The 24,946-nt window shown below is 39.0% G+C and overlaps 1 protein-coding gene and 1 long non-coding RNA gene across 5 annotated transcripts in view; one reads left to right on the top strand and one right to left on the bottom strand.

Annotated features, from left to right (window-relative positions):
• Positions 1 to 11,074, bottom strand: part of Lrrc49 (leucine rich repeat containing 49) — a 136,301-nt gene extending 125,227 nt beyond the window's left edge. The window contains exons 1-6 of one of the 4 annotated variants that reach the window (XM_033756001.1): positions 10,878 to 11,074; positions 10,442 to 10,533; positions 9,736 to 9,792; positions 7,759 to 7,855; positions 3,320 to 3,517; positions 2,890 to 2,992 (exon numbers count right to left, since the gene is read on the bottom strand). In XM_033756001.1, coding sequence (XP_033611892.1) covers positions 2,890 to 2,992; positions 3,320 to 3,517; positions 7,759 to 7,855; positions 9,736 to 9,792; positions 10,442 to 10,489 — 503 coding nt within the window. In that variant the 5' untranslated portion in view covers positions 10,490 to 10,533; positions 10,878 to 11,074. Of the gene's footprint in view, positions 1 to 2,889; positions 2,993 to 3,319; positions 3,518 to 7,758; positions 7,856 to 9,735; positions 9,793 to 10,441; positions 10,739 to 10,877 lie in introns of those variants that run through there. The other 3 variants (XM_033756002.1, XM_019208033.2, XM_019208035.2) reach the window with 3 other exon arrangements.
• A 10,282-nt stretch (positions 11,075 to 21,356) lies between these two features.
• LOC109118136 lies at positions 21,357 to 23,815 on the top strand. Its single transcript, XR_002025438.1, has 3 exons — positions 21,357 to 21,428; positions 21,896 to 22,003; positions 23,785 to 23,815. It is a non-coding gene; the product is annotated as an uncharacterized LOC109118136 (long non-coding RNA).
• The last annotated feature ends 1,131 nt before the right edge of the window (positions 23,816 to 24,946 follow it).

Below are 24,946 nucleotides of genomic sequence, written 5' to 3'. Positions count from 1 at the left end.
ACACACACACACAAAAAAAAAATTATTAGCAAAAGAACTTAAATGAATGTTAATGGTTGATGAAAATACAATGTTTAAAAAATCAGCTGAAGAAATTGGTTTAAAATAAATATTAAAAATATAAGGCAATAGTTTAATCTCTTTAATGTATGGATAATATTTATTTTTTGGATAATATTTAGAATTCACCTCAGTCATAAAATTATACTCTAATAGTGGATACTTTTGGTATGTAAATTAAAAATAACTTAATTATCAGCATTCTAGTTTAAAATTTATCTTTATGATCAGCTTAGGAAAATCTTAAATTGCTTCCTTTTTCCTATTTAGTCTTTCTGTTTCTCATAGTTAAACTTACAGATATCCACCAACTTCTATTCATCCAATTCTTGCATCAGTTACCACTAACATAGGAAAATAAATAACTTCTACCACCACCACCTCATACAAACTGCCACAGCTTGAAATAAAGCCATTTCCTTGGATTCTAAACACAAGCCTAAGTCCCAACTCCAAGGCCTACCCCTTAAACCTGTGAATTCCTGTCACCCTACCAAAAGAAGCAAGCAAACACACATCATAAGCAATGACCCAGTGTCCTCCAGGGAAGCTTGCTATGACTAAAAGACCCTTGGTTGGTACGTCTCTACCCCATTACTGACATTTTGCTTCTGTGATTCCTCCACGGTGCTGACAGGTTGCATTCCTGGTACTCCAGGACACCCTAATTCCAGAACCACCAAGACCTAGCTCTTCCAAGCCTTTCTTCTCAATTAGCATCTACTCTTGACCTCTATCGTACTGGCTAAGAAGGCACACAGTGGGGCAGAAATCAATGCTGTTAGCCACTAGTACTCAGAGATTCCTAAATTATTCCCATGCCACTGGCTCACCTAACTTTCTTGACTGCACATCCTGATCAAACTGTGCCTAAGCTTATTGCATCTTTGTGGTGCAGCTCTTTCATACCAGCTTCTGAAGTCAGTCTCCTGGCTTTCTTGATGAGCAAGTCTACACCACACCAATGTTTGTGTCCCATCCCGAGATCCATGCAGCCAAGGACCATCTTCACAACAGCCAGAGTCACCCCAAGCTACAATTTAGAATCCCCTAACTCATCAATCCTGCAGTACTGCTCTTAAGTATAATTTTGCCTACAAAACATCATATCAGACCTCCGAGAGCTTTTTCTTAACTACACAGATGGTCTGTTACAACTCATTGTTGGGTGTGCAATGTTAAGCCACAGCTATGTATAGAAGTGTTTTTTCTGCTAGTTACACCACCAGGCCGGGGGTGGGATGCTTCATCCACCATTGTGTTATGGATAACTTCTTAGATATAAAGTTGAGGAATAAGCCCTAAATATAGTCATTCATTCACAATTTTTTTAAAATCAAGAGCCCATTCTGTACCATTTCTGTGTACTTATTCTGTGTTCTAGGTGCCAATGATACAGAATTGAACAAAACTCCCAGTATTCGTGGAACGTAGGGTCTAGCAGGAGGAGACACATAACAAATGTAAGCAAATATTTAATATGTCAGAGGATGGTAAATGCTAAGAAGAAGAATAAAGCAGAGAAGGGGGCTGAAGAATGTCAGGTTGGAAGGAGACATACTTTTGGAGGCCAGATAGTCATCCCTGAGATGATGGAACCCAAGTAAAGACCTGAAGGGGTGAGGGGTTCAGCCTGCAGAGATGTGGGCAGAGGACCCACACCCCTGGGAGAGAGAGCAGTAAGTACAAAAACCCTGGGGTGTAGGCACGGGTGGTGTACTCAGGAACAGCCAGGAGGCAGGAGTGGCTGGGGCAGACTGAGAGGAATAGTGTACAGGAAGTGAAGAGGCCAGGGAAGCAACAGGGACCTAGACTGGATGGGCCAAGGAGCTCACGTGAGGACCACATTGTAAAGGTTTCCTCACAATGGCACTACTGTGGTATGGATAAGTGTCCCCTCAGAGGCCATGTGTTACAGCTTGATCCCCACTGTAAGGTGCTATTGAGAGGTGGTGGAGTCCATAGGCAGTAGGGCCTTAGTGGAAGATCTTAGGTCTTTGGGAATATGCCCTTGAACGGGACACTAAGACCCCTCCCTCCCCTTCTTCTTCTTTCTCTCTCTTTTGCTTTTTGGCCTGCAGAAGGTGATAGCTGGCACTACCACGCACTCCTACCACAATGTGCTACCTTGCCATGGGGCCAAAAGCAATGGAACCAAATGATGATGGACTAAATCTTCAAAGCTGTGAGCTGAAATACATATGTCCTCCCTTTAAGCTATTTGTCTCAGGTATTTTGTTACAGTAACCTGCAGCAAAGCTAACACAATCATATTTTAAAATGGCTATACTATGGTTTCTCTCATATGAGAAATCCAAAGTATAAATGAAGTACAGAGCAAAACGAAAAGCAGATGTGGAGAAACAGGAAGCTAGATCTTTGCAAATGGAAAGGGGGTGGGGGGAGGGGAAGGGGACATGGGAAGAACAGGATGTGTAATGTTCCTACACCAACTACACACAGTGGACGTGATTCTTATGTGTCTAAAGATGGAGGAGGGAGGGAAGGGAAAAAGATGAAAAAGAAGAGATGTTAAGTCCATGTACCTACTACCCCCTGAGGTAAAGGTAAACTATATATACTGCAAGAATGGACTAATAAAATAAAATAGCTATAACTACTCTTTTGTGATATATTCAAGTCCCTTTACATATAAATATAAAATCCCTCACCATACTTCTCAAAGGACAAACAAAACAATGGTAGAAGCGATTATATTTAAGCCAGCGAACTAGGTAGCTGAGAAATAGGAGGAAGGAAGGAGGGAAAACTCACATCTTTCAATTCTTGTAGTTACATAGTCTACAAAAGAAAGGAAATTGTCCTCACCTTTCTAGAGTCAACCTGTCTGAGTAAAGTATTTTCTCTTCAGAAGAGCGTTGAAGAACAGGAAATGATGGCATTGATGAGCTCACCAAATTAATATGATCACCTATTGAAAAAGATATACAAATTACTTGATTAAGACAAATGTTTTAAATCTTGAAACTACAAAGTCAACTTATATCTGGACAACACTGGCACCTACGAATATCTTTCTCAACAAGTTTCCAGAGCTTTCTATATTAGAAATTAATTACTAAATTCGGGGCTGTTCCTTTCCTCCTCAAACCTAAACTATGTATTCTTTGTATGCCAAATTTTTCCCTTGCCTTACCAACTGTTAGATATACCTACTCTAGTGCTCCCTTCATCCCTTGATAACCCTAACAGTCAGCTTTAGCTCTTTTAACTGAGATGATAGATAGTCCCTCATTACCAGATATATTTGGGCCAGCACTATGACAGCCCTGCCGGATTCTGGCCTTGGAAGGTGTCTGAATGGAAGAATCTCCAAATGCTGATAAGGAGCTTGTGGCAGTTTTCATTTCCAGCCCACATAGTTCTGTCAGGTTTGTTGTAGATGAGATGCATGATGATTTATTACGAGGCAAAGGGCTTATTACTCTTCCATCTCCTTCAAAATATCAAAAAGTTTATCACAAAGTTACATAATACACGACTTTTCTATAGGAAATACACAGAAAGTCGTTTTGGATAGCAGATGTAAACCTCACATCATCACTTTTTCTAGATACTATTTGTAGAAATACTGCAAAATGGCTGCCAATAAATATATTATATGTGTACTCCACAGTCTATGTAAACCCCTGATGGGGTTTATAGGCTCTTGAGTACATGATATCCTTGACAGTGAGGAGCTTTGGATCTAGTTGGCAAACATCTATGAAATTAATTAAAAAGAACGACATGTACAAAATGCAGAATAAAAAAGAATAAGGTATTTGCATAAAAGTACAGTATGAGAATTTACCTTCTTAATGAAAATAGTTACAGATGAGTTAGGGAAGACATAGATATTAAAATATACTCTAAGTTACTAAAAGAATGTAGAAAGATCAAGAAGAAATGGTGAGAAGATCCAGAAATGAGGTGAGATTTGCATAACAGGTCAAAAGTGACAGTTTGAATATTAGATGAAATCTTCCACTTCCTTCTATAAAGAGAAAAATCTACTGAAAGCAGCAATTAATATGAAAGTACTTGAAGGGAGAACTAAGCAGTAAAATAGAACATGAGGCTACTAGAGAATTCTGCCACGTAAACTAAACAATATGCTGAAAAGAGGAAAACAAAATCTAGAAGCGAACATACTCTGGAACAGGCCATCAGATGATATGCTAACAACTTAAAATCAAGTTCTACACAGATCAGATTAAAAAGTAAAAAGCAATGATATTTGCTAGCTTCTTCGGGTCTTCAAGGTTTAAACCAAAGTATCTCACACCTAGCTTCTTGAATGATACAACCAGTACTTATATTTTGCTTTTGTGAACAGCATGGAATATCAAGATAAATAACAATGATGTTCCTGAGTATAAGCATTCAGAATGGACACCATGTTCACCAATAAAGTCATCTTATGACATGACCACTTGCTAGCAGGATAACTAGAAACCATTATTCATTAAATAGATTTTGAGTGAAAATCAGGTGGTTAAAAACAGACAAACAAAATCCCAAGGATTAACTACAGTATAAGCATTAAACAATTAAAGGTCAGCTAAAGATGATAAAGCTAAAGGTGATAAAGGGAAAGTTCAAAACAATAGACAACCTCAATTTCTCTCATTACATAAAGTTTTTAAAATTGTTTTGTTAAAATTTCAAGCCAATCCTCAATTTACAAGGTAAGCTTAAATTTAAGAAGACTTGGAACATAGAGGCTGAAATCAAAGAATAGTTGTGTTTACACCCAGTAATGAAAGGCATTTTATCCTTGCTTTTCAGTTCCTATTATGTGCAGAAGTCATAATTACTACCAGCATGATGAGCTTACTCTCAGTGTGATATAAACCTTTCAGTAAATAGCAAGAGACAAAAATGATGAGATAAAAAGGACTTAAAATCTACACGTGAGACCCTCTGACTGGGGACCAGGAGAATCTTTAGCTAAAACGACCACTTATACGTTGGTTAATTAAGACACACATATGAACTACACCACTATGCTTCCAAATTTTACTTTGAAACATTTCCTCTGTTATTGTTTATTTCTTATATCACTGTTTAACTTACCAGACACATAGCCCTTGTCTTCCCAATTAAATTTATAAGCTTCTTGAGAGATGGACCTCATTTTACATTCCTTATATTCTTGGTAGAATCTAAATTCAGTAGGTAACCAAGTAGACAAATTAATTGTTTTTCTAGTTTACTAGGGTTTATTTGGTGTGTTATTAAAAAGAAAATCAGAATTCTTACATTTTAGTATAAAATGCTACATGATTTATTTTGTAGGTAGGATCTCAAGGCTGTTAAGAGGCTCACTGGTCTGTATTGTTAAGAATGTTCACTGCATTGAAGTCTAGATACATGGGTAGATGGATGAGTGGATACGTCAGTGTGTAGATAGTCAAATAAGTAGGTGGATGTATGGTATTGTCAGTGCATTGTCATATATGTGTGGGACTCAGCCTTATCTTGGAGATTGTTTTGGTGAGCAAAATCCTGATACTAGATTTTCTAGTGCTTTACCATAATCTTAGGAGCCAAGCATTGCCTCTTCCCCTCTACACATGTATTTTAAAATTCTTAATTAGGGAATTTAATCAATTAAAATTAGGGTAATTGAGATTTTATTGTATAGTATTTCCTGGAATAATTTGCTCTTACAAAATTTCAGGAATACAGGGGTTAACTTTTAACAAAATCCAAAAAAGCCTAAAAGAAATCACATACAAGGGCCAGGGGTTTAGCTCAGTGGTTCCGCCACCTGCCTCACAAGCACAAGGACCTGAGTTCAATCCCCGGTACCAAAAAAAAGGAAAAGAAATCACATACAAGGGCCAGGGGTTTAGCTCAGTGGTTCCGCCACCTGCCTCACAAGCACAAGGACCTGAGTTCAATCCCCGGTACCAAAAAAAAGGAAAAGAAATCACATACCAAGTTTTAGACTAAAAAGCTTACATAAAAGATCAGATTTCTTTACTTTTGACTGAGAGTACAAATGGTTAATTTATGTGGATGGGTTGTGATATGTTTAATTTTGAAAGCTATGACATTAACTATAATGGTTAAGTATCAGAGTGCAGGTTATTAGCTAGAAGTTCCCAGACTACTTAAACTTTTTCCAAAGTGTTTTGCCCTTGGATGTAGAATACTGAGTACAAAAATGAAGTTAAATTGTAAATTGTGTGGTCTTCTTTGTAAGACACTGCTCGAGTTGTGGAGAAGGCATACTGCCACGTACACATTTGGAACACAGCAAGTGAATACCTTGTCAGAGATTTTTTAATAAAACCTTTCAAGGAAAAAACAAACAGTTTTATTCTTCTCTAAATTTATTTTTAATTTGTCTTGTGTGGTCATTACTGACAGATAGAACTTTATTCATCTCAGGTTCACAAAATCAATACATCCACATTATTTCCTCATTAGCAAATACCTAGAAATACTTATCCAGTTAAATAAATTTACCTAGCCAACCAGCCACAAATCTATATAACAACTCCCTACTCTAACTTAAGAAAAACTAGAGGAAAGTCTTTAAGTCTAATTCAGAATGTAGAAGAGAAAAATTAAGTCTATTATTTAAATTGTGAAGAAAATTCACAATGAAAACATTGAAAAATAATCCCTAGTTGGGAATTTCCTTGTTTACATCTACACCTCCATGCCCTCAAACAGTGCTGGACACATAGCACACACCCTATAAATACATACTGAACTAAACCAAAGAAGGCAAGACAGTGCTTCCTGCACTATGGAGCTGTGGTTAGGTCAGTGTCAAGGCTAGCAACTGACCAGCATAAAAGTGTAAGATAAAGGGAAAAAAAAGGAAGATATAGAAAGAGAAAAGATAGACTCAAGAGGAAGGCCCAGAAATACAAAACAAAAAGACAGCACTAATCAATCTTCAAAAGCACTTCTTGTTCACACAGTGAGGAGATGTACAATGTATCACCCCTATTACACAGACTCCTAGGAAGTAGAGGCAATGCTGTATATAAGAATTCTGCTGTGTGTAACACTAGCATATCACAGATAGTGAATGACCAAGGTTCAAATGTGCTTAAAGGAATTTTTCCTTGATTTAAAGAAATAGATTTCAGAAATACAACCACCTCCTATTAGGCAGTGTTTTTCAAAGAGTGGTTCACAAACTACATCTATGAAACTACTTGTGTCATTATTGAAATGAACATTTCTAAATCCCATTCCAGCCCTACAAAGTCAGAACGGGGAAGATGGAGGGAGACCACTAAGAATTTGCATTCTTAACAAAAGTCCGAAGTGATACACACTAATGTTTAAGGCCTTTGATATAAAATACATGGAATCATATGTGATAGTAAAGGAAAAAGACTTTCTTTTCTATTCCTGACTTTCTATTTCCACTGTTTCCTTACTTCCCAAATATTTGCGTTCCCACACTCTGTCTCACTAATTAGCCCTTTTTCTAGTTCTAATATAATACTTGGAATATCATTTTCCCATTCTCTAGTGTAACCAGCTCTCCAACAAAAATAACAACAGCCTTTTCTGTATAAGAAATAATATCATACATATTAAAGCATTTCTGACTTACACAAATACCAAACCATCACTTTTAATTCATTTATTTGGATTTAATAATTTCATATTATTTAACAATTAATATTCAGATAGGATGAATTATGTCTGATGTCTACTCACTGATAATACCTTGCCTACTTGAGTAGTTTCTTTCAAGGTCATGTTGTAAGAGTCTACCAGGAAATGATGATGTATCTCTATTAAGTTTGAATTCAACCTGAAAAATATTATTTAAAAAATATAGAGAATGATTTAGTAGTAAATAATGTAATAATTACAATAGATAGTAATTGATAACATACCACATTATGTATGAATCTTGAAAACATCATGCTGAGTAAAAGAAGCCAAACATAAAGGACCACATGTCCTAAAACTCTGTTTATATAAAGTGTCTTCAATAGGTACCCATAGGGACAGGAAGCAAATCTGTGGTCTCCTGGTATTTGGACAAGAGGAGGATAGGGAACAACTGCTTAAAGGATGTGACATTCTGTTTGGAGTGCCTAGATAGAGATGATGGTTGTCCAACATTGTGAATGTATAAAATGCCACTGAGCTGTATACATTACAATGGCTTAAACTGGAAAAATTTCATGAGCATTTTATCACACATAAAATCAAAGTCAATTTAATGAGATCAGATGAAAGCACATGTCACTGTAAGACACTTCCAATCAGTCTCTCTACATCGTCACAAATACAATGATTTAAAAAAATTATTTGCTCAGTCACTTGCTCAACACATAAAAATGAAATCAAGTTGGGAAAAAATCTCTATGTTTTGATCATTAGAATTCCATTAAATATCCAATTATAACTACAACATATTAAATTGGATACTTAAGTCTTCTAAGAAGGGCTCTCACTAAATTGATTTTAAATAATTATCTGATAGGACTGAGAAAAACAAAGCCAAACAATCACTTATGATTAGCCATTAAAAAACCCTTAAACACATATCTTCAAAGAATCATTATGCCTCTTATTCATTCATAATTTAAACACAACATGAGCATTTGCATTATACTCTTATGATTTGTATGAGGTAACAGTATTTTCCCAGAAAAGAAGCCCAGAAGAAAGAAAGTAGGATAGGGTTGGATAGGATTTGGATGAAACACTTTCCTAGAAATATTACAGTGGTAGAAATAGGATTTGTCAATGAAAATTAGGACACGTTTGGCGGGGAATCTATTATGACTAGTTATAATAAGAAATACTTTTCAATTAACCTAGCCAAGTGATGTTGACTGGAAATGATCAAGCTGTCTGCATTCCAAGTATCTACTTTTTACACATTTACATACAGTGTAACCATCTACTACCTGCTTGACCAATAGTCCTTCCATTCATCACTCTTCTTACTTGGCCCATGCTTTCATCTGTAAACTCTGCTCTTTACTTTAAGATTCCTCCAGAGACATATTTGACAACTTTTTCATAAATAAATGAATAATGATGGTTGGAGGTGTCCAGTTTTGCCAAAGGAGGAAACTGTGTTGTGTCTTGAGACATAGTTGTGCATGTTTGGTGAGTATGTCTGAGTGCTGAACTGAGACAAGAGGAGAAGAAAAGCATTTATCTCAAAAATCTCAAAAACAAATAAAAAGCCAAGAATTCTGGAAATGCCAGAGACACCATGGGGAAAAAAGAATCTCATATCCATAACATTATGAAGACACTCTAAATAACATTAAACCTAAAATCTTTCCACTGCTAACCTAGTTTTCTTCCCTGCTTTTAAACAAAATGTGTAATTATCCTCTCCCAAATCACTATATTTTATCTGTTCTAAGATGCTATCAATAGTAAGACCACTCAAATTTTGACATGCCACCAATTCTCAGAAGGATCTTCATTTCAAAAATATTTAAATGCCAAAAACCTTATGTCTTGCAATCAATGAAATGGCACTGTTTTTTAAAGAGGGCTAATTTTGGTTTTATGTAGTCAGAAAATAAAAATCATCTTTACACTGGAGACCAAAGTAAGTGTACTGTTTCCAATTCAGAATCTGCTCTTTAAATCATGTTATTCGTGTAGAATTTGTAACAGTTTATTTTGAATTTAAATACCAATATGCTTAAATCTTACCTTGTTTTTTTCAGGAAGCGATGATGTTTGAATGACCAGATGAAGCCCACAGTTCATCTGAAATGTAAAGAGAAACCATAAAATTTGCTCTCAGCTGATGTACATAGACAGATATATCCCCCCATGATGCAGATAACCATATAACAAAAAATTAGGATGCAACAGCCTGCCTCTCTTTACTTGATTCTGGTAAATTATCATGTTCTGAGGATTCGCTGAAATCAATATAATCACACCTAAGAATTAAAACGTTTCATTCATTTTTTTCAAAATGTCAGCACCACTTTAACCCTCCACTTGCTACCTCAGGCTTTTGACACTTGCTGTTTCAGGTCTAAATACATAAATCAATGCGACAGGTGAAGCTTGTAGGAATACCTAATAATAATTTTCTCAATTAAGAAAAAAGAAAAAACGAAAAAGGAAATGACTAACGAATAAAAGGAATTTAAATAATCCTGGGCCTTTCACAGAAGACCAGCTCCACCTTCTGGGAAGCCCAGATCCTTGTCAAGACTGAATACCCACGTACAAAATTAAATACACCCCAAGTGCCTCGGTTCCGCCCACGAACCTCAAGCCTAGGTCAGACAACAGTTTGAATAGACCTGTTTCCAAAAATACAACCCATCACCTAAGACAAAGACACCAGTCACAAAGGACAACACCAAAGGGAAGAAAAAGAAAACAGGAAAGCTCAACCTACGCTGTTTGCAGCTCGGCCAGAAACAGAGCGGTATTTCCCTGGAATCATGGCAGGAGACAGGCCGGGATGTTAGATATGTCTTCGAGGTGAAGCTACAGCAGAGATTCAGAGACCAAAAGGGGTCATCTCCCTGGCAACCTGCTCGGGGGTTACCATAGAAACTACCATTTCCGGTCTGGTCCTCTCCCAAACTGGCCAACAGAGTCGTGATAGCTTCTGGTGATATTTGTGGGGGACAAATGCGTCACCACTTCCTCGTTCTGTTTTCCCGGCCTCGTAAAAACAGAACGGGAGTAACTGGGAGAAGGAAACGACATGGAAGAGGTTGAACATCTCAGTCGCTATGACAACTGCCACTTCCGGTCCGTCCTTCTATTCGGCCCGCCTCAAAGCGGCCCGCGCGAAATTCGTATCCCGTTGCCGGTGTCTATCTTACCTTGAGAGAACTCTGCAAGGAGGCGAGGGAGGGAGATATCAAAGAGCGCTCCTGTTTCGAGCCCCAGTTCAGCTCGTCCCTTACCCGTGGCGGGGAAGGAAACAGCCTGATTCAGAGTCGACAAGCGGCAGGCCTGGTGAGCCTCTCGGATCCCATCTCCTTCCTGTGCAGGCTCCACGTCTGCAAGAATTGCGGATCTGCGGGGAATGGAGACAGGAGTCCCTCGAAGGTCATGGAAGGACGGACACAGGGCTGTGGCCGAGCTCCTCCACTTAGGGACGCCTTGGCAAAGCACCTCAGTAAAAGCAGGAAAGTGCTTGAGAATTAATCTCCATTTAACATTCAGTGACCCGGTGACTTGGAATTCTGTAACCCAGCGAATTCTTTCTGCCTGGTCCTGTCCCAGTCGCAGGAACACACAAGTCTAGATTTCAGAGTATATTGCCTTCAGTCGAGACTCCATAGTTGTTGTTGTTGTTGTTGCTGTTGTTAATAGGGTTTAATTTAAGCAAACCTCAAGTATCAGGGTGCTTGAAACTGTGCATAATATATTACATAAACTTTGACAACGTCAATGATGCCTGTCAAAACTGATAGGGGAAGCTGTTGATTGAAGAAGAGAAGCTTCCTGATAATCCCTTTCCATCTCTAAGCTTCTTTTACTTGCTACCTGTAAATTCCTAGTGAGATGAATTTCCCCCTCGTGCCTAATTTTCTTTGTTTATTTGTTGTTTTGTTTATTTTTTGAGACAAGGTCTCACTATGTAGTTGAGACTGACCTGGAACTCACTATGTAGCTCAGGCTGGTCTCGAACTCACAGCGATCCTCCTGCCTCAGCCTCCCGAGTGCTGGGATTACAGGCGTGCGCCACCATGCCCAGCCTCTTATGCCTAATTTTCTAATCTTTATAAATACTGATTACATTTATTTTGCATCTGGTCACCACTACCTTCCTTCATTTCCCAAAGAAGATTTTTGACTCCTTCTTTGAGATGATGAAACTTTAATATCACCATTCTGTAGATTAAATTATGGCTCATGATTGGATCTAAAAAGTGTTCATTTCTAGATATGGGAAAAGTTCTTGAAGCAGTCGAGTGGCCTGTGTGTAACATTTTGGCTTTGAATACAGTTTGAATACAGAGAGGCCCTTGTAGAGTTTTCGGGAGTGCTCATCTAGTTCAACCTCACAATTTATGCCCAAGTCCAATTGCCAAACCAATATTATGTAGACATTTGGCTTTGAATACAGTTTGAATACAGAGAGGCCCTTGTAGAGTTTTCGAGAGTGCTCATCTAGTTCAACCTCACAATTTATGCCCAAGTCCAATTGCCAAACCAATATTATGTAAAATCAACCTGCTTCCTACATGCAGGTGGGTGCTTAGGAGGATCCTTTAATGATATTATGCAATTACGAGGATAAAGAAAAAAATGAACTATATTTCATGACCCTGCATGCTATCTGCCCCTGCTTTCCACACCAGCTGTATTCAAGGCCGCTGTCCTTGTTACTCACCTGCATTTGGTAGTGCTGACCTTTTTGGTTCTTGGACGTACCATATTTCACCCAAGACTCTGCTCAATTGCTCCATGTACTAGCCTGGAATTCTGAGCCTCCCGTTCCCTATCATCAACATTTCAGTCCTTTGCCTTTAAAAATCAGCTCAAATATCTTTCCACTTTATGCCTTGTTATATACTTGCATCCTTCAATGGCCCAGATATTTCAATAGTGTTCATCCCAATGTTCATAAAATATTATGTAATTTGCTTAGCATTTTATGCCTCACATTAGAATGTAAGCTTCATGATAGCAACTACTGTATTGCCACTGCCTAGAATAATACTTTGCCAATTTAAGGAATTCAACAAATATCTGCTTTGCTAATATTTGACTGTAATAAGTAACAATTATAACTGATATAAGTATTCATGCTACAAAGGGAGTAGTAAATTACCTACCATTGCTACTCTCTTGTTCGACAGCTACTCTGTACGGCAGGTAAGGCAAGGATGGGCTAATTGGGGCTGGCATTTTTTTATCTCTAGTTTTCAAGGCTGCTTATTTTCTAGCTAGGTCTTATTTTGGAGAGAAGGGAGTGTCACTTCATGTGAAGAAGGCTTAGTGCATAAAAGTACACACATTTCTTTGAAAAGGCCAACTACCCTTAGTGTGAGTATGTTTTTTGATGCTCCCATTCACTCATCAGTTGGCTTTCGTGTTTTAAAGATATATTAATTCCTAGATATACTTTCTAGGACATCCTTTCTCAGACATCAGGCTAAAGTGTAAGTTACAGGTATTTGGAAGACAAACAGCTGCGTAACGCAGCTTCTCAGATGGAAGAGTTATGGTGTAGAACTTCCATTCTCTTTGACATTTACTCCAATGATTCATAAGCAGGTGCAGACTGTAGGTGAAAGAACATCAAATGCTTTGTTGTGCTGTAGGGTTTCAGTCTTATTCACATAACTATCATGCTGTTGTAAATCTATTATGTCAAGATAATTTGACAGTTGAGTATCAGCCAAATTTGTGCACCTCTAAAGAAAATTTGTCTACTTCACGAAATACTGAAGATACTGTTGCCCACAAAACTCCTTGTTCGCTAACTTTCACATATGCTTCCCCACCACCCCCACACACACACTCTATCCTTTTGGTAGAAACCGGTTTTAAAACAAAACCACAACAGCGGTAACATTTCTTGATCAAAATTAAGCGTTGAATATTTGAGTAAAACCACACTTGATGCTACTAAATTATTTGGGAGTGGATCCAGCCCTTGGCTGTTTATTTTCTTTGTTATTTATTTACTAGTTTGTTCATTTGCAATATTACAAAATGTATCAATTAGTCCCTGAGATTTTTTTTGTGTGTGTGCGCTGGACATTGAACTCAGGACTTGGTGTTTGTGAGGCAGGCATGGCACCACTGAGCTAAATGCCTGGACCCCTGGGAACACATCTTTTTCTTTCTTTCTTTCTTTTCTTTTTTTTCTTTTTGGTACCGGGATAGAACTCAGAACCTTGCACTTACAAGGCAGATGCATTGCCAGAGCCAAATCCCCAGCCCCTGAGAGTATTTTTGCTGGAGTCTTTGCTCCTATAGAAAATTTTGGAAGGAAATCAACTTAGAGATCAAGTTTCATGTTACCCTAATGAAATCTACTTGTAGCATTTTCTATTGGAATAAATTAATTAGCTTTATTAATTTAGATTGGAATTATCTACATCATACAAAAACCCAGTATCACATTTCTAACATGTTCACATCACAGGAATCAATTTTTCCTCTATCAGGACTCCCTCCAGTTGAACTCTGTATTTGAGAAATAAGTATGGGTAATAAGCATTTCAAAAGAAATTTTTCTACCACAATTTGATATCATGAATTAAATTGTCACAGTGGTTTCTGAGAAATATACTTTAAATCTACTCTTGAAAATAATAAAAACATACATTTTATACTTCACACATCTTATTCTGCATAACTGAAAGAATTTATATACATTTTATCCTTGAAGGTATAAATAATACTAAAGTGATTTTCTTCCAAAGTTAGTTTCAGGTTAGAGTTAATTTGAATAATTTAATTCCATATAATGGAATTAAATGTAACTTTAATTTTAAGGAAATGAATAATAAAATAAGTAGTATTAGAAGTTGTGAGCCCAAGCAAAGATTGTGTAAACTCATAGCTTTATTATTAATGTTACTATTGCTGTTTTGACTTGCATTTGAAATGACTATGTTTTAAAAGAGAATTACATTTTAAAATTGAGGAATTACATTTTAAAATTCTGAAGCTACATGGTATTGACAAATGTCCATTGTCCTCTGAGCTTTGAAACTGCCTCTCTTCTTAATTCAAATCATAATGGAAGTGACATTCCCATTTCACTGCCATGAGCCTACCTGATTGTATATTTTTAAACAACTCTGATAGTCATATAAGCCTCTTTGTTAATTATTCACTTAGCTTTTTCTCCCATCAATGAACATTTAGACTTGGTTTGGTGAGCCATGTTATTGTATAATATGGTTATATAATGTATCACACTGCCCTACAGTAAAATGAAACACTAGCTTTATTTTAATTTATACATAAGGGATTTATAGTTTATATAATGTTTGCTTTTTCCATAAATATTTTCAATTAATTTTTGCCATATCAGTTTAATGGGGCAAAAATTAGATTTACCTCAACTCCTTTCATGTCCTTCTTCACTTATTCATCGAGTATTTATTAAACACATACCGAGGGCCAGAAAACTGTTCTGGACAGAAACAGTACATTGGCGGACAAAACAGAAAAATGTTTTTTAAAAATTAAAAAAAAAAACAGAAAAAGATTCTTCTCTCTTGGCACTTCCCATTTAGTGAGGGAGCCAAGCAATAAAGAAGTGAAGAATGATTTCAGCTAGTGATTAGTTCTTTGAAGAAAATAAACTAGAAGATGATGTTAGAGCATTGGGGTGGGAGAAGAGGGTTTTCTGAAAAGCTCCTTCCGCTAAGTTAATCAGAAAAGTTCTCTAAGGTGACCATGTATGATCAGAAATCTGGTTACGATATGTGAATTATACCTTTATATACTGTATTTGACTTTTTAAAAAGGTTATACATAGCAATCACCAAATGGCTAGTTCATACAAATTCTGTGATTTTTATAAGGTAAGCATCACAAAATAGGTAGGTGTAATGGCTTTTAAAGGAGAGATTAGAGATGGACATGTTTTTAAAATAAACAAACCAACAACAGCAACAAAAACAAACTGAAAGGAAAGAAAGATCAACCCAGGTATGAACGCATGCAAAGCAGAGGAGGAATGAATTGGAAGGATGGTGGTATCATTTGATTAAAGGCAAAGATTTACAGTGTCTTCTGGGAGAGTCAGATGGAAGGGTAGAAAAAGGGGAGTAATTTTTAACCATTAGGCATCAAATTAAATACTGAGATTTTTTAATAGAAAGTATGTTGGGCAAATGAACCTGGGGCCTAGAGTAGGGAGAAAGGAGAGGGTTTGTTAGGATTAAGATAGCACCTTTTTACAATAGTCCTGCCTTGGGTAGATGAAGATTAACTTAGAGTGAGGAAGGGTAAAAAAATGGAGGTGATACTGATAAGGATGGACACAAAGATTAATTTAGACACTGGATTTGTGAATGAGAAAAGAGTATGAATTTTTAAAATACTGAACAAAAAAAATGGTACTACATTATTAGGCATAAGAAGGTGCCATTCTGAGGAGAAAATGTTGATTTCAATTTCATTTCAGAAGTCAGTTGTTTGAGAAACCTACCACGACCTAAACTGTCCTCTTAAAACTGGATGAAATGTCCTTGCTTATTACCAAAGCACTGTCACGTTTAGCCTATGACAGCCTTTACTAACCTGTGTCATAAATGGCTGCTTTACAGTCATTCTGATTTACTAATCTGCCCACTAACCTCTGTACAACTTGAAGGCAAGGGCAGTCTTTCACTAATGTTCCCATGTTCTAAGCACATTCCTGGCACAGAGAAAATGCTTCGACTCATTTGTTAGGTGATTATTAAAGTTTGACTTGAGAGGCTAAGGAAACAATAAAACAGATGGTTTTCTTGGGCAATCAAAGTGGTGAGGCAGGGAGATGTGATCCAGGGTTCAAAGTGATAAAGCCATGTTATAGGATCCCTACTAGAGAGCTCATAAACCTCTTGTGGCAATGGTGTCTTCATCACTTACCTGGAAAAAGCTTTTCCAAAATGAGAACCAGAAGACACCAAGAAAATGTAAACAAGCCTGCTTGACGCATTAATCAGACTTACAACTTATAAATATTCAGAAGTTGGCTCTGCAGATAATATGCCAAAAACAAATCACTTAGCATTTGATGCTTGCATCATCCTTTCTTGTGCCCAAAACAATGAAGCAGTGACATTTAGGAGAATGGGAGGAAAAGATTTTAGGGAACCGGGATTATTCTGTATGTAACTTTCTGTCTGCTCCCCTTTACCCTGGTTGAACGCTGAAGTTTGAATTGCCACTGATGATCAGCTACGTGAGCTAAGAGCTAAGAGCTTCATCTCTCTGGGCCTATGTCTACTCACTTGCGAAATTGTGATGTTTTGGGTACCTACATCATAGTTCTGTTGAAAGGAGGAAATGAATTATAATATGCAAAACCTCAGAATGTGATAATTATTCTATACCTCTTAGCTAGAGGAAGGAAGGTATAGTGGCTAAGAGAATGGACTTTGTAGGTGGTGGACTTCAGTACTGGTTCCACCACTTACTAGCAGGTTCCTTTGCCCTCTTGTATCCTGCTTCCCCATCTGTAATGTAGAGGTGTTATTTGTACCTCAGTCACAGGTTTTTTGTAAGAACTAAATGAGTATGAACCAATCAGAACAGTGCCTGGCACATAGTATACATCGTGTTAACCTGTAGTTATGATTGCAACCACCCCTTATCCATATATCTTGCTCTGAAGCTGTCTGGCTACATCCAGTCTCTTCAGAGACCTCTCATTTTCCGTCTGTAGTTAGTACACTGAATGTTTTCTACTACATTCACAGAGACACTAGATGGGGTTGCTGAGCTAAAGCACTAAAGAACTGCTGGGCAGCCCAATTAGAATTTTGAGCTGGATGGAACTTTAGGGAGGATCTAGTCCACACTTTTCATTTGTAGATGAAGAGGAGTCATCTGATGTAATCCGTCTGGAATGGGCTCAGCAATCACCTTCCCATTTCTAGGAAACACAGTCCTCACTCTTGTTTGGAAATGATTGAATGATGAAGCTGGGTGTGCCTGCAAGTATTGCTTAGTAAATTTCCCTAGAATCGTTTATTTGATCAAACTCAAATGGTCCTATAAGCCTCTGGGGGCAGGAGCAAGCTGCCATTATTCAATGAGTTCTCTGTCTTCCATCCCTGGCTTTCAGTAGATATTCACTTAATATTTGTTGAGTTAATGATAGAGGTTTTTGTAAAAACTCTGATGATTGCAAATCTTCCCACTGCTGTATGAAGGGAATTATTTTAACATACACTCATTCTCTTTGTGTGTATTCAGTCCTTTTCTTTGTGTAGCTTCCCTGAAGACATGAGAACTGGAAGAAACTTTGGAAAAATCTTCCAGTCAAAATGCCTCATTTTGCCAATGGGAATATTCAGGGATGTGGTTTGTCCACACTCACCCAACTAGCTAGTGGCAGAAATAAGGTTAGATCTTCCCTACCTCATCATCTTACTTTAAAAAAATTTTTTTTCACTACTCAAGATACTGTCAGGCTTTTTCCACATGTACTTTAACTGTTTACTAACCTTTCCTCCAGGTCACATTCTCCAGATTATTATTATTATCATCATCATCATCATCATCATCATCATCATCATCATCATTATTTTCATCATCATTATTATTTGGAACCAAGGATTGAACTCAGGGTCTTGTGCTTGCAAGGCAGACAACAGCACCACTGAGCTAAATCCCCAGATTTCTAGCTTATTATTAATATTTACAGACTACCTCTGAGAGAGGGCTTACCTTCTTTTCTTCATGTCCTTCCTTTTCGCAGTGTCAGTTCGCATAACTAACCTACCCTGTCATTGCCAGCCACCCATCTACCTTTCTACCTCCTGCATCTTAATTCCTCGATTTGAGGGGAAAAAAAGTAGGTCTTGTCTCCCACCAGAACCAGCAGGGTAGTCCTAGGGCTCCAAACAACCAGAGGACAGGCCAGAAACTCAAGTATTTAAACCTCATCTTGCATAACCTTTGCCAATAACCCCTTGGCCAGAGAAAGGTCATGGCCAAGCCAGAGACAAGATATGAAGGAAGTTTTTAACCTCTTCATGGGCGTGAAAGAATTTTGGCCCTTTTTAGTTTCTACTGGATAGTAAGTTTTAATAAAGACATAAGCCAATAGGTCCATGGAAGTGTAGAGAAAGGTTGAGGTATCAAAAACACCATCCTTGCCTGTAGAAACTCTATCTTCTGCCATTTAAAGATGGCAATCCCTCTTTAAAAGTCAGTGTGAGTCGATAAGACATTTAAAACCTGAGTCTCTCTCCCCCAGGTTTTAGAATCTCTTGGGGAAAGGTTCTCCCTCTCACTAGGCATGCCACAGTCTCAGATCCAACCTGCTCTCCCCCGTGGATGCAATAGCTTTCTTGTATTCCGCATACAGAATTTTTCTGGCCTAAATTTCCTCTTTTTAAGAAAAATATGCCAATACTTTTCTCCTTACTGACATTTTTATTATCCCTTAGCACATGCATGCTTTGGGAAATCCTACATTTTGTCATTTCTTTATCTCTGGTATCGCTTTAGTTCTTTAAACCACCACTCTGGGTCCCCAAACTGGACGTCTTCACAAGTTACTTCCAGGCCCTCATCTCCTAGTTTCATCCGTTTGTACCAAAATGAACATTTTATTCCTCATTCATTCAATAAACTAAGAACTGAGCATTATAGAATCAGACCCTGCCCTCAAAGATCCTGACAGCATATCTATAAATCCTTAAAGTGAATTTCAATCATATTTCAGTTAGAATATGACTCCCAGGGGAGAAGAGGTTGAGATGATGACCTTGAGGTGGATAACAATGACCTAATGGGCTTATTCCAAATGGCCCTGTTGTGAACTGTATCACACCTTAGGATGGATACACCTGCACATGTACCTGAAGGGTCACACAAAACTCTATAGCTCTACCTCTTATTTCTGAAAATGGTAAACCATGGTGTAGCCAGTGTGATGTTGCTGCAGAATCCTTATGACAATGTGTGGGTTCAATTTGCTGATGACGCATCCAGTCCAGTCCTTGTGTCTATAAATCAATGGGGGAAACCAAACTGTACATCTTTTATTCTGCCTCACTCTCTGCTGTTGGAATCATCTTCAGTTAGTGCAGGAAAAGAGTCCTGCATGGCCACTTTCTAAACTTAAAATAATCTGTCTCCTGGATTTGGTACCAAACTGAAACAACCAAAAACTCCCCAGTTTCTTAAGCTTGGTGTCAGAGATAGGTGAGTCTGCAGCTGCGGAGAGAAATCAAGTAGGAAATTTTCCTCTAAAACTTCTCCTCTATAGCTCCCTGGTGTAATTTTAATCATATCCTCCTGTTAATAAAACACAGGTCGGGAAAGTGGAAAATGTATAAATATACAAATGAGCCACCTGTTAATTTGAAACACTGCTAGAAGGAAGAGACACCCACTCCAATTAGCACTAGACAAAAAGGGAGATTATTGGAGCATAACAGGGACAAAGTTTTGCCGTTTAATATGTACAGCCTCCCCCACTCCTGATTTCTAAGGAGGATTGGTGGGAGTATGTGTGGGTGCCTGCATGTGTTTGCTGCCTAGTTACTGAGCCTGCATTCCACTGATGGTTATAACTGATGGAGCTGCAGGTCTGCAGATGCCTCCTGGGGTAGAACACAGGCTGAGATGACACCAACTCCAAATCTAGAGCTATCTAACCAGTTTTGGAGTTTAACAATTTAATTGTTGATAGTCTCTAATAGATTTACTACCCACTGATGGTTATAACTGATGGAGCTGCAGGTCTGCAGATGCCTCCTGGGCTAGAACACAGGCTGAGATGACACCAACTCCAAATCTACATCCCAGAGCTATCTAACCAGTTTTGGAGTTTAACAATTTAATTGTTGATAGTCTCTAATAGATTTACTTAGGGTCGGGTGTCCACAGATCACCCACTCACCTACCATTCGAGGTATGATCCCATAGAATAATATGGCAGCCTAACAACCCCTTAAGGGAAGTTCATTAAGGAGGGCAGAGGTTAGGAGCTGGAAAGATTATTTTAGAAGACTGGGAAGGAAAGAAAAATGACTAATATCTATAGTGCAAATGTAATACCATCCAGAAATCATCAAGTTAACATTTCAGTATGTTCCCTCAGTTGATATGGTGCTTATAATATATTGTATAGTTGATATATTATATATGTAGCCCTGTTTCTTGGACTTTTCATTTAATAATTTACCACAAGCATGGTTTTCCTGTCTTTAAATTTTTTCCTCAGTACTTTGATGGTGGCATAATATTCAGTTCTGTAGATATTATTCTAACTTACAAACTACTGGATAGGCATGTGATTTCCATGTGTCTACCTTTTTATATGAAGCTGCAATAGACATCTTTTTACCTTAAACATCGTGCATATTTCTGATTATTTCATTAGAGATACAGTATCTGTGATGGTTGATTGATTGTGTCAACTTGGGTAAGAGAAGCTCAACCAAATTGGCTTAGCAATTCCACATCCTTGGGCATGGAAAACCCACCCTAGGGTAGCCTGTCATCTGGATGATATAAAAGGAAAGTGAAGGACAGATCTGTTTCTGTTTTCTTCAGAGGCCGAGTCTTCATCTTCACCTTGGACATCATTATCTGGCTCCCAGCACAGACCCTTCAGCCTCCTGAAAAAGACTTGCGTGGGACACTGCAGCGAGCTCCAGACTTTTGACTGGATCCTCCAGATCTCCAGTGTGCCATCAGACCCTCTGCACTGCTCCATATCCAATTCTGTGGGTGGCCATTGTATGCCAATCTTGTAAATTATTATATATATTTGTGTATCTGTTTCTCTAGTAAACATTGACTGATGCAGAATTTGGTACCAGAGAAGTGAGGTCATTGCTGTGACTGTACCTGACCATGTGGTTTAGGAGCCTTTGCAGCTGGCTTATGGAAAGGGGGAGAATTAGGAAAGTTTTGGAGATGCTGGCTGAACAAGTAGAATTGGAACACCCTAGGCTGTACTTAATGGGAGATTCTGATCAGAGCTCAGAAGACCAGAATGCTGATAAAAAGTTCTGGGTAAAGACTAGGCTCAGGAGGTTTCTGCTGGGAAGAAGGACTGCACTGGCTGTTGGACTCCATTAAGACGTGTGCTATGCTTTAGCAGAAAGTTTGTCTACATTTTGCTCTTGTCCAGAGACTTGCCTGAGACTAAGATTAGGGGCAGCAGACTAATTAATCTTTTTTTTTTCAGGCCAATTAATCTTGTAGAAGAAACTTCAAAGCAGTCCAATGTTGAGGAGGTGGTGTTGTCATCCACGAGCCCGCTCACGGAGCGAGGTTCAGGAGCTTGGACTGGAGGGTAAGGCGCCAAATCACCAGGCAGACTCCAGGGAGGTTTCTGGAACGCTTCCACTTTATTCAGGAAATGCACAGGCTTATATAGGGAACCATGGGAGAGGAGCATGGGAGGAACATTTAATGTTTGGTGATATCTTATTGGCCAGACATGGTAGAGTGATTTTTCTTGGGTGAGGCAAAGGAGTCATGGACTAGGGGTGGAGATGTAGCCTGTTGGACCTAGCATCTACACACTTAGGTGAATTAGCTCAGCCTTAGCAAGGTCTCTGAGTTAGCTCAGGAGACAGGAGTGCGGCGCACCTGGCCCAGCTAGGCTTGAATTTCTCCCACAAGGTGGCATGTCTACTGTTGAGGACTTTTAGCCAGATTTATATTGAGAATCAAGAGCAAAGAGCCCAGCAGAATAATTTAAAACAGTGTGAGTTTTGCCAGAAAGGGATCTCCAGCAAAGCTGCAGATTGCAAAGTGGAACAGAGAAGAAACTGGTCATTGAAAAGACTACCAAGAAAAAGCTAAGTATTTCAGAAGAAGACAACAGAAAAGATGGCCTTAGGGCATCACAAGAACCAACAGGACTTCAGCCTTTGCAGCCTCAGAGCTGCATAAGGGAAAGATTTTGCTTTGAGAAGAAAGCCCCAGAGTACCATGTTCCAGAATGGCAGCAGTCTAGAGAATTTATTCCTCAGAATTGAGTTTAGAGTGCTCAGCAATCCAGGCACTCCACCTCTACAGCCAAGAGAGAAGGAAGCCTGGCTACTGCTCCAACTGGTGACAGTCCTTGGTGTCATCCACATGTTGCTGGTTTTAGGCACATGCAGAATGCAAGAGTTGTGGGGTCAAGAAGGCTTCCACCCAGATTTCAGAGGAAGGCCCAGGAGGCCAGGCAGTGTGCCCCTGACAGGGCAGTGTATGAAGCTATGAGTCTGAAGCTAAAGGTACAGTGGAGATCTCAGAAGGTTGGAGAAGCCAGGAATGTGGACCATTTGAGGAAAACTGCAAGGAAGGAGCAGAGCCAGCCCAAGAGAGAAGCCATCAGAGCTACAACCACCAGCATGCTGTGCCATAGGGATAGAGCCATCCAAGCCTTTTGGAGTTCACAACTTGTCAAAGACTGCCAGTCATGTCAGACATGGAGCTACTGGACTTAAGGTTTGCCCTGCTGGATTTTGGACTTGCTTTGTTCCCATTCCTTTCCATTCCCCTCTTTGTGTGTTTTGTTTTGTTTTGTTTTTCAGTACTCGGATTGAACTCAGGAACTTGTGCTTGCAAGACAGGCACGGTACCACTGAGCTAAATCCCCAGCCTTCTTTGTACCTTTTGGAAAAATGTGCCATTGTGTCTTGAAAGTGTTTAACTTTCTTTTCATTTGTACAGAGGTTCACAGTTAAGAGTTTTTCTTAAATCTCAGAGGAGACTTTGGAGTTGGACTTTTCTGCAATGCTGAGTCTATTAGGACTTGGCAACTCTTAAAATGCTTTTGCATAAAGGAATGTAATGAATCTTTGGGAGGGGCAGAAGGAGAATGTTATGGTTTGTGTCTAGATGTTTCCCCAAACCCTCACAGTGTCATAGGGTGGGCTTTTTCAGAGGTGGCTGAATCTAGAGTATGTGATAGTGGGATTAAAGGTGTGTGATTACTAAATCAGTCCACTGATTGGTTTGGTTCCACCCTAATCCTTGTAGCGTAGGTAGAACATAAATGGGGCAAAAAGAAGCTGCTAAATTCCCTCTCATGCTTGCTTTGCTACCTTCTGCCTTCCATGAATGGTTTCTCTTCTTCAGTGCCTGTCAGCCACACCACCCTACCTTGGAGCCAGTCAACTATGGACTGAAAACTGCAAACTGAGCTAAATAAACCTTTCTCCCTTTGACTTTGAGTGTTGGGTATTTTGTCTCATCAATGAGAGAAAACTAAGTATCTATAAATGGTATTTACTTGATAGGTCTTATAAATATTTATTTATTGCCATTTTTGTTCAGAAAATGTATAAAGTATATGCCCATCAACACTGATTAAGGGTGGTCATTTTGGCACCAACCCTGACCCATTTAGAAAAGCAAAGCAAAGGATGAAACTGGACATTGCTATTGAATGCAGTTTTTGCCAATCTGATTCCTCAGGTTGACAAAATGGAAAGCAAAATTCCCAACATATTGGGAATAAAGCAAACTTCTCTCAGCATATTCTCCAGGCCACCAACATCAGCCTTACTGGGAACTTATTAGAAATGGAAATTTGGGAGGGGGTTTCTTCAGCTGCCTGCCTGCCTGCCTGCCTGTGATCACCTGGCGGCGTGTGCGCGAGCTCCCGGCCTGCGTGACAACAGACCCAGGAAGGCCCCAAAGACCCCGGAGGGGGTTTCTTCAGCTGCCTGCCTGCCTGCCTGCCTGCGATCACCCGGCGGCATGCACGCGAGCTCCCGGCCTGCGTGACAACAGACCCAGGAAGGAAGGTAGCCGCCACACGACACCCCCCCCGTTCTCAAAACTCCTGATTGGGCCAGTCCTTAGACCAACTCTGCAGAGGCATAGGTTCCCATGAAGGGTAGTTTTCTGAGCTCCGAACTTTGAACATCTTTAAAGAAAGGGCAGGGGAAACCTGTAATAGAACGGAGTGGAGTTCAACCCTGAGGGTAAGGAAACTAAAGTTAGGCCTTGTAGATTGTGTTCAGTCTCAGTCGTGAGGAACAGCCATTGGCTAGCTAAGACCAGGGGATTGGGTTCCGCATATGACTGTGCATGTGGTATAATATGAGATCAGAGATAGCCTGAAAGAGGACCTTCAAATTCTTTTTCTTTCCCTCTCTTTTCTCTTTTTTCCTCATTCCACCCTAAAATTTCTTTCTTTTTTCTGTCCTCTCTCTCCAACTCAGTCTCTTGCTCCACCATAGTGTCCCTCATCTCCCTTTTTATTCCAGCTCCTGAATAAATCAGAGATCTTCTC

Source organism: Fukomys damarensis, unplaced genomic scaffold, assembly GCF_012274545.1.
Source record: "Fukomys damarensis isolate Sample0158 unplaced genomic scaffold, DMR_v1.0_HiC HiC_scaffold_25, whole genome shotgun sequence".
Lineage (NCBI taxonomy): Eukaryota > Metazoa > Chordata > Mammalia > Rodentia > Bathyergidae > Fukomys > Fukomys damarensis.
Note: the sequence above shows the minus strand (reverse complement) of the source record. Positions and strands in the feature narration are given on the sequence as shown.